The sequence below is a fragment of the Mytilus trossulus genome, chromosome 14 (assembly GCF_036588685.1).
Source record: "Mytilus trossulus isolate FHL-02 chromosome 14, PNRI_Mtr1.1.1.hap1, whole genome shotgun sequence".
Classification (NCBI taxonomy): Eukaryota; Metazoa; Mollusca; class Bivalvia; order Mytilida; family Mytilidae; genus Mytilus; species Mytilus trossulus.
In genome coordinates, this window is record NC_086386.1 from 73,297,105 (window position 1) to 73,310,622 (window position 13,518).

General features: G+C 31.8%; 1 protein-coding gene across 2 annotated transcripts in view; it reads right to left on the reverse strand.

Annotated features, from left to right (window-relative positions):
* The window catches only part of LOC134696790 (uncharacterized), a 63,081-nt gene that overhangs the window by 20,966 nt on the left and 28,597 nt on the right, over positions 1–13,518 (reverse strand). For both annotated transcript variants that reach the window (XM_063558734.1, XM_063558735.1), the window contains exon 10: positions 1,657–1,763. In XM_063558734.1, the coding sequence (XP_063414804.1) occupies positions 1,657–1,763 (107 nt within the window). The remainder of the gene's footprint in view (positions 1–1,656; positions 1,764–13,518) is intronic.

Genomic DNA, 13,518 nt, shown 5'->3' on the forward strand with positions numbered 1-13,518 from the left:
GTTTATTTAAGTAGCACATCTTAAATGTCTGGAACTGTCATCTAAATAACACATATCTAACCTTGTATTAACTGAGGATTATCGTGTTTATTTAAGTAACACATCTTAAATGTCTGGTACTGTCATCTAAATAACACATATCTAACCTTGTATTAACTGAGGATTATCGTGTTTATTTAAGTAGCACATCTTAAATGTCTGGTACTGTCATCTAAATAACACATATCTAACCTTGTATTAACTGAGGATTATCGTGTTTATTTAAGTAACACATCTTAAATGTCTGGTACTGTCATCTAAATAACACATATCTAACCTTGTATTAACTGAGGATTATCGTGTTTATTTAAGTAACACATATTAAATGTCTGGTACTGTCATCTAAATAACACATATCTAACCTTGTATTAACTGAGGATTATCGTGTTTATTTAAGTAACACATCTTAAATGTCTGGTACTGTCATCTAAATAACACATATCTAACCTTGTATTAACTGAGGATTATCGTGTTTATTTAAGTAGCACATCTTAAATGTCTGGTACTGTCATCTAAATAACACATATCTAACCTTGTATTAACTGAGGATTATCGTGTTTATTTAAGTAACACATATCTAACCTTGTATTAACTGAGGATTATCGTGTTTATTTAAGTAACACATCTTAAATGTCTGGTACTGTCATCTAAATAACACATATCTAACCTTGTATTAACTGAGGATTATCGTGTTTATTTAAGTAACACATATCTAACCTTGTATTAACTGAGGATTATCGTGTTTATTTAAGTAGCACATCTTAAATGTCTGGTACTGTCATCTAAATAACACATATCTAACCTTGTATTAACTGAGGATTATCGTGTTTATTTAAGTAACACATGTTAAATGTCTGGTACTGTCATCTAAATAACACATATCTAACCTTGTATTAACTGAGGATTATCGTGTTTATTTAAGTAGCACATCTTAAATGTCTGGTACTGTCATCTAAATAACACATATCTAACCTTGTATTAACTGAGGATTATCGTGTTTATTTAAGTAACACATATTAAATGTCTGGTACTGTCATCTAAATAACACATATCTAACCTTGTATTAACTGAGGATTATCGTGTTTATTTAAGTAACACATCTTAAATGTCTGGTACTGTCATCTAAATAACACATATCTAACCTTGTATTAACTGAGGATTATCGTGTTTATTTAAGTAACACATCTTAAATGTCTGGTACTGTCATCTAAATAACACATATCTAACCTTGTATTAACTGAGGATTATCGTGTTTATTTAAGTAACACATATCTAACCTTGTATTAACTGAGGATTATCGTGTTTATTTAAGTAACACATCTTAAATGTCTGGTACTGTCATCTAATTAACACATATCTAACCTTGTATTAACTGAGGATTATCGTGTTTATTTAAGTAACACATCTTAAATGTCTGGTACTGTCATCTAAATAACACATATCTAACCTTGTATTAACTGAGGATTATCGTGTTTATTTAAGTAACACATCTTAAATGTCTGGTACTGTCATCTAAGTAACACATATCTAACCTTGTATTAACTGAGGATTATCGTGTTTATTTAAGTAACACATATTAAATGTCTGGTACTGTCATCTAAGTAACACATATCTAACCTTGTATTAACTGAGGATTATCGTGTTTATTTAAGTAACACATATTAAATGTCTGGTACTGTCTCCAAACTTCTGTTGAGGATGGAATTGAAGTCAGATGTATTTTTCTACAAAATAAATAACATATTAATAAATAATAAACCACACATTCATTTTCTCGGTATAAAATCTAACAAAGGAGAAGGTCCAGTAAGACCCCTTTTTGGCCCCAAATTATAGCAGTTTTAGAAAATTGTTCAAATTAAACTTTTAGTTATTTAATGGACAGTAGAATGCTTCTGCTTCATAAATATGGGCTGTTTTTGACAATACAATGTACATATATCAATAAGTCATGTTAAATTTTTTAAATCTTCATAATTATAGCATTTTAGTAAAATTTAGATGGTTTCCATGTAAAACTAAAGTGGCTGCATTCATGTTCATCCTAAATATTGAAATGTAAGTTGTATTTGATGATAATACATAACATATATAAAGGTTGAAGATGAATATGGATGCGGCGTGGCCACTTTCATTTTTGAAAAAAACATCTGAAAAGTGACATTTTTCAGCATATTTGGTAGATTTTTAATATTTGAGCTTGAATCGGTACCTTTTTAATGACTAAATTAGTTAAAATCTTTCACATAAATTAATTAAATCAAATGAAATAGACACTTAAGTGTTTAAAAAGTGGTCAAAATCTTTCGTCAGATGAATCTGAAATTTTAGGCCAAAATCAGTCCTTCCTGGACCTACTCCTTTTCAAAGGTTAATAATAACTAAACTTGAACTATACAAACTATTCAAAACTATGAACAATGATGAGGGGGCAGGGCCATACTATTCCTAAATAATTCAATTTTCAATTAATGTGATTGGCTGACATTGCTTTGCCTATCAGCTCATAGACATAATTTTGTCATGTGACTGTGACATCATCAATGTTTTTTCATAATTTACTACCGCTTATGGTGGATCCGGACTATTCGACTGCGCATAATTTCACGCATGATTACCATGCACATGAAAATTTTTTGTCGTACATTCATTATACTTTTTTTAAACCCCGCCGCATTTTAGCGCTTTTTATTTGGTCCGGTTGTTGTCTCTTTGACACATTCTCAATTTTATTTTTTACAGAGTTTGTCTTTAGTGCCGTGTGGAGGCAGTAGAGTGCCTCCCCTTGCTTCAGGTTTATGCTCTTATAATATACTAGATTATGGAATGTGTGTCCGAGCGAGAACTGCTCTAGTTCATTACTTGAGGAATATTTATCAAAAAGTAGTATTTCAATATTTAGCCCCATTCTACTATTTAGTCAGCCAACAGTCCTACCCTGATATACCCTATCTTTTTTGGGGTAATTAATACTGGTAGCGTTTGACATTTTTAGCTGAACAAATTTATCAATTTTACATAACTTAAAATTATTGTATGCTGGTTCATATTCTGGACGCCAATCTTTGCTCCTTTATTATATAATTCACTAACAAAACAATTATGAAGCTTAGAAATGGAAAAATACTAAATACTAAACTTGTTCAAAGGGTATCTACACGTCTCAATCTTCAAAATTGGTTATCTAAAAATACTACCATCGGTAACATTTTTAACAATAAAAATCGTGGTTACCCTTCTATCGATAAGTGTCATGCCAAAAAATGATTTACATGTCCCCGTCTTTCCACCAACAATATGGTAAGGTCCACGTTTAATAGTCGCACATTTTCTTTAAATTTTGAAACTGATATTACTTGAAAAACAAACAGTATTATTTATTTACTCACATGAAACAATCCGGGGTGTGGTATTCAGTACGTAGGAGAAACTGGTCGATATTTATCTAAACGCACTCAAGAACATCTGTATCGTTTTAAAAGACCCAATAAATTCAAAAGTATCATTTACCAACACCTTAAGAAGCACAACCATCCTTTTAAAAATTTGGCAGTTCAACCTTTAGAAGTAGTAATTAAGCAGCCTGGTGAATCGCATTCAAAGTTTGTACGATCACGGAAAATAATTGAATTAAATTGGATTAAAAAATTACAGACAGTTTACCCTCTCGGTCTTAATGATAATATCATGGAAATTGGTAATATATCTAGAACCAATTCCGTTAACATTTTGGTTATAGTTTCTAAAACTGTTCGTAAAAACCGTTCTCACTGTCGAAGATCAAATCGCAATCATAGAAAATGTTGGGCCAATCATACCAATATTTCGGACCTAATTTCTATTTCAAAAAACAACAGCAGACATTATCTGTTAACAAAACTCTGTTCGTTACCGGTTAATAAGTTAAATAAAATTTTGGAGGATTGCAACACAATTACATATAGCAGTCCTAAGTATGAAATTGTTCAAATTATTATGGCATGTTGTTATTCTAAATTATTTCCCCAAATTGATCGCCCTGAAGATCATAAGAAACATTTTATTAAAATTAAGTATGTCAATAAAGGCTTTGATTTTGTAAATATTGCCGGTATATTTAATGACCATTCTGTTAAAGAACATATTCCTGGATATTTTGACAATACTGAGCTACCTCTTATTTGTTATATTTACAAGAAATCTACCCGGAAATTTGTGTTTAGTTATAGTCAATTGTGTAAAGATGTTAATATCAGTGAAAATACACCTAGTGACCTACTTTATGTAATTGCAGTAATTCCGAATATATTTATGGACCCATTTCCCATGTTATAACAGGAGATCTTAACATCGTTCAAGACCGAGAGTTAAAATCATCCCTCAGTAAAGGACCTAAATATCGTCTCCCGTCAATTATTAATTGGAATGAGTGTCGTAATATCATCCACGACTCACTCCATACTTACCGTATAAAATGGATAAAACGGGAAAAACCTGACAATAAATCTCTGGACTCTTTTTTTAATTCAGTAATGAAAGTAGTTGATATACGTATTCAACATTTTAAAGAACATTTTACTATTAACAATAACCACAATAAACCTATTTCTCGTATCAAACATAAACGAAAAGAACTAGCCAAGGAATTTGTTTTTGTCCCAGCCCATAAAGCTGCTAATAATATTATTATTGTTTGACGAAAATTTTACATTGAGGTTCTGAAAAAGGAAATCACCAATTCACCAACATTCCAACTGACTCCATTTTCAGAAAACAAAATCTGTAACAAACATAAACTTTTAGCTACCGCTTTACAAGCAGAGCCAAATACAATGAAAGTCCCAACTATGTATTGGCTTCCGAAGCTACACAAAACCCCTTACAAATATAGATTTATTTCGTCTTCAAGCCATTTTTCAACTACTAAATTGTCTATTCTTCTTACCAGCACACTTGGTACAATTAAAAACCTGATAATAAATTGTTCAAATAAGGCCTTCGAAAATAGTGGAATAAATTACTTTTGGAGTGTCAAGAACTCGTTGGAAGTACTTGATAAATTGCATGCTTATATTGGTGATTTTGAATCTGTTCAAAGTTTTGATTTTTCTACCCGGTATACCACTTTGCCTCACATTCTCATTAAGAAAAAATTCACACATCTAATTAAATGGGCATTTAGAAAATCAGAATGTGAATATATATGTTCAAACTCTTTTAGGTCATTTTTTAGTAGCAATAAACAAAAAAACTATGTTAATTGGACATGCTTTGATACTATATATGCCCTTGAATTTTTACTAGATAACATTTTTGTTCGCTTTGGGGATTCCGTGTATCTTCAAATTATCGGAATTCCAATGGGGACTAACTGTGCACCACTTATTGCGGACCTGTTTTTGTATTGTTATGAGTTACAATTAATGACAAAAATAAGCAAAGACCCATCGAAACAACATCTGATAAACAAATTTAATAATACTTTTAGATATTTGGATGATATTTTGGCTCTCAATAATGACGACTTCAGTATGTATAAATAAAGCTAATACTAACAATGACCACTGCTCTTTCCTTGATCTTGATATCTATAACACTAACGGAAAGCTGAATACTAAAATTTATGATAAAAGGGGTGATTTTTCATTTCCTATCGTTAATTATCCGTTTTTAGATGGTGACGTTCCCTTGTCACCATCTTACTGTGTTTATATATCTCAACTTGTACGATTCGCTCGTGTATGTAACAATGTTTTAGATTTTAACGAGAGAAATTTATGTATTGCTGAAAAATTATTACACCAGGGTTTTCGATATCACAAACTAGTCAAAACATTTACTAAATTTTATCATCGGTATAAAGACATCATTCGTAAATATAGCTCAACATGCAGACTTCTTATACGTTCAGGTATTTCACATCCAATTTTTTATGGAAATATTCTTTATAAAGCACAAAGGTGTCAGTATTCACCTCAGAAACTTACAAAACCTTTGAATAGACTTATTAAGAAGGGATATAATTACGATACTGTTGTAAAGTCATTAAAGATTGCATATTTTGTCGTTAATATTGAGTCACTGATAAGGTCTTTGCGTCGGAACTAAACACATTTATTCTAAAAACAGTTATTGGCATGACACGGGTTATGTTCTTCTCATATTTGTTATGATGGTATGATACTAAACCCCTAACAGGAAGGATTGTGCCTGATGTTCATATGATGAAATCATAATCTTTCAGTCAGTTTAATTGAAGTCTGGAGCTGGCATGTCAGTTAACTGCTCGTAGTCTGTTGTTATTTATGTATTATTGTCATTTTGTTATTTTCTTTGGTTACATCTTCTGACATCAGACTCGGACTTCCCTTGAACTGAATTTTAATGTACGTATTGATATGCGTTTACTTTTCTACATTGGTTAGAGGTATACGGGGAGGGTTGAGATCTCACAAACATGTTTAACCCCGCAGCATTTTAGCGCCTTTCCCAAGTCAGGAGCCTCTGGCCTTTGTTAGTCTTGTTTTATTTTAATTTTAGTTTCTTGTGTACAATTTGGAAATTAGTATGGCGTTCATTATCACTGAACTAGTATATATTTGTTTAGGTGCCAGCTGAAGGACGCCAAATTTTGGGTTTAAGGCTAAAAATTTTTTTTCATTATCAGTGACCTATGTTTTTATTTGCTCATTCTTTAAAGCTATATTTCAGCTTTTTATATTACAGCTTGCAACAAGTGTCACAGAACGTTTTTTTGATATTCTGATAAAAACATGTCATCACCTCTACTTTCCCTATCATTTCATTGAAAAACAGTTCCTTTTACATACTTATTCAAAAGTAATATTCTGAGCTTAAATGGTCTGGAGCCCCCTATTTTTTTCAACCAATTTGATTCACTCTCTATCAAGATTAAAATAACAATGAATACAGCACTTCTGACTGAAGATTGAGCCACCTTAAAATGGAATTTTATAGAATTAAATTATTAGGAATGACTGTTATATTTTTTCTGTCTATTCAAAATAACATAAACCAGATGCTCCGCAGGGCGTAGCTTTATACGACCGCAGAGGTTGAACCCTGAACAGTTGGGGCAAGTATGGACACAACATTCAAGCTGGATTCAGCTCTAAATTTGGATTGTGATTAAATAGTTGACACAGCATAGGTTTCTGACACAGAATGAATGTATTCAAATGAACTGAAAATTTTTGTTTTCTCTTAGAGCAATTCACTATGCTGTTGAATATTAATCCTTTCAAAAAAATGTTTGAAGAAATTTTCTTTTTATTTATGAAATTTCAAATGAGAAAAATTGAACCCAATTTTTTAATAAAATCCCACTTTCCCTTATTCCAAAACTAATTTCAATTAAAATATTCTAATGGAGTTTGCTACAATTACTACTCATTTAAATACATCATAAAATATTAAGATGTAAAACCAGATGCTCCGCAGGGCGTAGCTTTATACGACCGCAGAGGTTGAACCCTGAACGGTTGGGGCAAGTATGGACACAACATTCAAGCTGGATTCAACTCTAAATTTGGATTGTGATTAAATAGTTGACACAGCATAGGTTTTTGACACAGAATGAATGTGTTCTAATGAACTTAAAATTTTGGTTTTCTCTTAGAGCAATTCACTATGCTGTTGAATATTAATCCTCTCAAAAAAATGTTTGAAGAAATTTTTCTTTTTATTTATGAAATTTCAAATGAGACCAGATGCTCCGCAGGGCGTAGCTTTATACGACCGCAGAGGTTGAACCCTGAACGGTTGGGGCAAGTATGGACACAACATTCAAGCTGGATTCAGCTCTAAATTTGGATTGTGATTAAATAGTTGACACAGCATAGGTTTCTGACACAGAATGAATGTATTCAAATGAACTTAAAATTTTTGTTTTCTCTTAGAGCAATTCACTATGCTGTTGAATATTAATCCTCTCAAAAAAATGTTTGAAGAAATTTTCTTTTTATTTATGAAATTTCAAATGAGAAAAATTGAACCCAATTTTTTAATCACATCCCCCTTTCCCTTATTCCAAAACTAATTTCAATTAAAATATTCTAATGGAGTTTGCAACAATTACTACTCATTTAAATACATCATAAAATATTAAGATGTAAAAAAACTGCTTGTTATCACTGAATGGTAAAGATTATTTAAATTTATCAGTTGGTAGTAAAAAGTGAATATTTACTAAATTTTATCATCGGTATAAAGACATCATTCGTAAATATAGCTCAACATGCAGATTTTTTATACGTTCAGGTATTTCACATCCAATTTTTTATGGAAATATTCTTTATAAAGCACAAAGGTGTCAGTATTCACCTCTTAAACTTACAAAACCTTTGAATAGACTTATTAAGAAGGGATATAATTACGATACTGTTGTCAAGTCATTAAAGATTGCATATTTTGGAGTTAATATTGAGTCACTGATAAGGTCTTTGCGTCGGAACTAAACACATTTATTCTAAAAACAGTTGTTGGCATGACACGGGTTATGTTCTTCTCATATATGTTATGATGGTATGATACTAAACCCCTTACGGGAAGGATTGTGCCTGATGTTCATATGATGAAATCATAATCTTTCAGTCAGTTTAATTGAAGTCTGGAGCTGGCATGTCAGTTAACTGCTAGTAGTCTGTTGTTATTTATGTATTATTGTCATTTTATTTATTTTCTTTGGTTACATCTTCTGACATCAGACTCGGACTTCTCTTGAACTGAATTTTAATGTGCGTATTGTTATGCTTTTACTTTTCTACACTGGTTAGAGGTATAGGGGGAGGGTTGAGATCTCACAAACATGTTTAACCCCGCCGCATTTTTGCGCCTGTCCCAAGTCAGGAGCCTCTAGCCTTTGTTAGTCTTGTATTTTTTAAATTTTAGTTTCTTGTGTACAATTTGGAAATTAGTATGGCGTTCATTATCACTGAACTAGTATATATTTGTTTAGGGGCCAGCTGAAGGACGCCTCCGGGTGCGGGAATTTCTCGCTACATTGAAGACCTGTTGGTGACCTTCTGCTGTTGTGTTTTTTTATTTTGGTCGGGTTGTTGTCTCTTTGACACATTCCCCATTTCCATTCTCAATTTTATACATTGAATTTTGTATATAACAAAGATTTAAGTTGATTCTGGACAAAGAAAGATAACTCCAATTAAAAAAAATTCTTGCAGATATTTCTTGCTTACTATACTGGACAAAGAAAGATAACTCTTAATTAAAAAAAAATTTGCTATTTCACAATATTGTGAAATTAGATATTTCTTGCCATTGCACAATACTGTGCAATTGAAAAGGCTTGCTACTGAACAATACTTAATATAATAATTTTAGATCCTGATTTGGACCAACTTGAAAACTGGGCCCATAATCAAAAATCTAAGTACATGTTTAGATTCAGCATATCAAAAAGGCCCAAGAATTTAATTTTTGTTAAAATCAAACTTAGTTTAATTTTGGACCCTTTGCACTTTAATTTAGACCAATTTTAAAACTGGACCACAAATAAAGAATCTACATACACAGTTAGATTTGGCATATCAAAGAACCCCAATTATTCAATTTTTGATGAAATCAAACAATGTTTAATTTTGGACCTCGATTTGGGCCAACTTGAAAACTGGGCCAATAATAAAAAATCTAAGTACATTTTTAGATTCAGCATATCAAAGAACCCCAAGGTTTCAATTTTTGTTAAAATCAAACTAAGTTTAATTTTGGACCCTTTGGACCTTAATGTAGACCAATTTGAAAACGGGACCAAAAATTAAGAATCTACATACACAGTTAGATTCGGCATATTAAAGACCCCCAATTATTCAATTTTGATGAAATCAAACAAAGTTTAATTTTGGACCCTTTGGGCCCCTTTTTCCTTAACTGTTGGGACCAAAACTCCCAAAATCAATACCAACCTTCCTTTTATAGTCATAAACCTTGTGTTTAAATTTCATAGATTTCTATTTACTTATACTAACGCTATGGTGCGAAAACCAAGAAAAATGCTTATTTGGGTCCCTTTTTGGCCCCTAATTCCTTAACTGTTGAGACCGAAACTCCCAAAATCAATACCAACCTTCCTTTTGTGGTCATAAACATTGTGTTAAAATTTCATTGATTTCTATTTACTTTAACTAAAGTCATTGTGCGAAAACCAAGAATAATGCTTATTTGGCCCCTTTTTTGGCCCCTAATTCCTAAACTGTTTAAACCAAAACTCCCAAAATCAATCCCAACCTTTCTTTTGTGGTCATAAACCTTGTGTCAAAATTTCATAGATTTCTATTAACTTAAACTAAAGTCATAGTGCGAAAACCAAGAAAATGCTTATTTGGGCCCTTTTTGGCCCCTAATTCCTAAAATATTGGGACCAAAACTCCCAAAATCAATACCAGCCTTCCTTTTATGGTCATAAACCTTGTGTTAAAATTTCATAGATTTCTATTCATTTTTACTAAAGTTAGAGTGCGAAAACTAAAAGTATTCGGACGACGACGACGACGACGGCGCCAACGTGATAGCAATATACGAGGAAATTTTTTTCAAAATTTGCGGTCGTATAAAAATTCTTGCAGATATTTCTTGCTTACTATACTGGACAAAGAAAGATAACTCTTAATTAAAAAAAAATTTGCTATTTCACAATATTGTGAAATTAGATATTTCTTGCCATTGCACAATACTGTGCAATTGAAAAGACTTGCTATTGCACAATACTTAATATAATAATTTTAGATCCTGATTTGGACCAACTTGAAAACTGGGCCCATAATCAAAAATCTTAGTACATGTTTAGATTCAGCATATCAAAGAGGCCCAAGAATTTAATTTTTGTTAAAATCAAACTTAGTTTAATTTTGGACCCTTTGCACTTTAATTTAGACCAATTTCAAAACTGGACCAAAAATTAAGAATCTACATACACAGTTAGATTTGGCATATTAAAGAACCCCAATTATTAAATTTTTGATGAAATCAAACAATGTTTAATTTTGGACCCCGATTTGGGCCAACTTGAAAACTGGGCCAATAATCAACCAGTTGCTCCGCAGGGCGCAGCTTTATACGACCGCAGAGGTTGAACCCTGAACAGTTGGGGCAAGTATGGACACAACATTCAAGCTGGATTCAGCTATAAATTTGGATTGTGATTAAATAGTTGACACAGCATAGGTTTCTGACACAGAATGAATGTGGTCTAATGAACTTTAAAATTTTTGTTTTCTCTTAGAGCAATTCACTATGCTGTTGAATATTAATCCTCTCAAAAAAATGTTTGAAGAAATTTTCTTTTTATTTATGAAATTTCAAATGAGAAAAATTGAACCCAATTTTTTAATCACATCCCCCTTTCCCTTATTCCAAAACTAATTTCAATTAAAATATTCTAATGGAGTTTGCAACAATTACTACTCATTTAAATACATCATAAAATATTAAGATGTAAAAAAACTGCTTGTTATCACTGAATGGTAAAGATTATTTAAATTTATCAGTTGGTAGTAAAAAGTGAATATACATTGTATATTGTATATAACAAAGATTTAAGTTGATTCTGGACAAAGAAAGATAACTCCAATTAAAAAAAATTCTTGCAGATATTTCTTGCTTACTATACTGGACAAAGAAAGATAACTCTTAATTAAAAAAAAATTTGCTATTTCACAATATTGTGAAATTAGATATTTCTTGCCATTTCACAATACTGTGCAATTGAAAAGACTTGCTATTGCACAATACTTAATATAATAATTTAAGATCCTGATTTGGACCAACTTGAAAACTGGGCCATAATCAAAAATCTAAGTACATGTTTAGATTCAGCATATCAAAGAGGCCCAAGAATTTAATTTTTGTTAAAATCAAACTTAGTTTAATTTTGGACCCTTTGCACTTTAATTTAGACCAATTTTAAAACTGGACCAAAAATTAAGAATCTACATACACAGTTAGATTTGGCATATCAAAGAACCCCAATTATTCAATTTTTGATGAAATCAAACAATGTTTAATTTTGGACCTCGATTTGGGCCAACTTGAAAACTGGGCCAATAATCAAAAATCTAAATACATTTTTAGATTCAGCATATCAAAGAACTCCAAGGTTTCAATTTTTGTTAAAATCAAACTAAGTTTAATTTTGGACCCTTTGGACCTAAATGTAGACCAATTTGAAAACTGGACCAAAATTTAGGAATCTACATACACAGTTAGATTCGGCATATTAAAGAACCCCAATTATTCAATTTTGATGAAATCAAACAAAGTTTAATTTTGGACCCTTTGGGCCCCTTTTTCCTTAACTGTTGGGACCAAAACTCCCAAAATCAATACCAACCTTCCTTTTATAGTCATAAACCTTGTGTTTAAATTTCATAGATTTCTATTTACTTATACTAACGCTATGGTGCAAAAACCAAGAAAAATGCTTATTTGGGTCCCTTTTTGGCCCCTAATTCCTAAACTGTTGGGACCGAAACTCCCAAAATCAATACCAACCTTCCTTTTGTGGTCATAAACATTGTGTTTAAATTTCATTGATTGCTATTAACTTTAACTAAAGTTATTGTGCGAAAACCAAGAATAATGCTTATTTGGGCCCTTTTTTGGCCCCTAATTCCTAAACTGTTAAAACCAAAACTCCCAAAATCAATCCCAACCTTTCTTTTGTGGTCATAAACCTTGTGTCAAAATTTCATAGATTTCTATTCACTTAAACTAAAGTTATAGTGCGAAAACCAAGAAAATGCTTATTTGGGCCCTTTTTGGCCCCTAATTCCTAAAATGTTGGGACCAAAACTCCCAAAATCAATACCAGCCTTCCTTTTATGGTCATAAACCTTGTGGTAAAATTTCATAGATTTCTATTCACTTTTACTAAAGTTAGAGTGCGAAAACTAAAAGTATTCGGACGACGACGACGACGACGACGACGACGACGAAGACGACGACGACGACGACGACGCCAACGTGATAGCAATATACGACGAAAATTTTTTCAAAATTTGCGGTCGTATAAAAATCTAAGTACATTTTTAGATTCAGCATATCAAAGAACCCCAAGGTTTCAATTTTTGTTAAAATCAAACTAAGTTTAATTTTGGACCCTTTGGACCTTAATGTAGACCAATTTGAAAACAGGACCAAAAATTAAGAATCTACATACACAGTTAGATTCCGCATATTAAAGAACCCCAATTATTCAATTTTGATGAAATCAAACAAAGTTTAATTTTGGACCCTTTGGGCCCCTTTTTCCTTAACTGTTGGGACCAAAACTTCCAAAATCAATACCAACCTTCCTTTTATAGTCATAAACCTTGTGTTTAAATTTCATAGATTTCTATTTACTTATACTAACGCTATGGTGCGAAAACCAAGAAAAATGCTTATTTGGGTCCCTTTTTGGCCCCTAATTCCTAAACTGTTGGGACCTAAACTCCCAAAATCAATACCAACCTTCCTTTGTGGTCA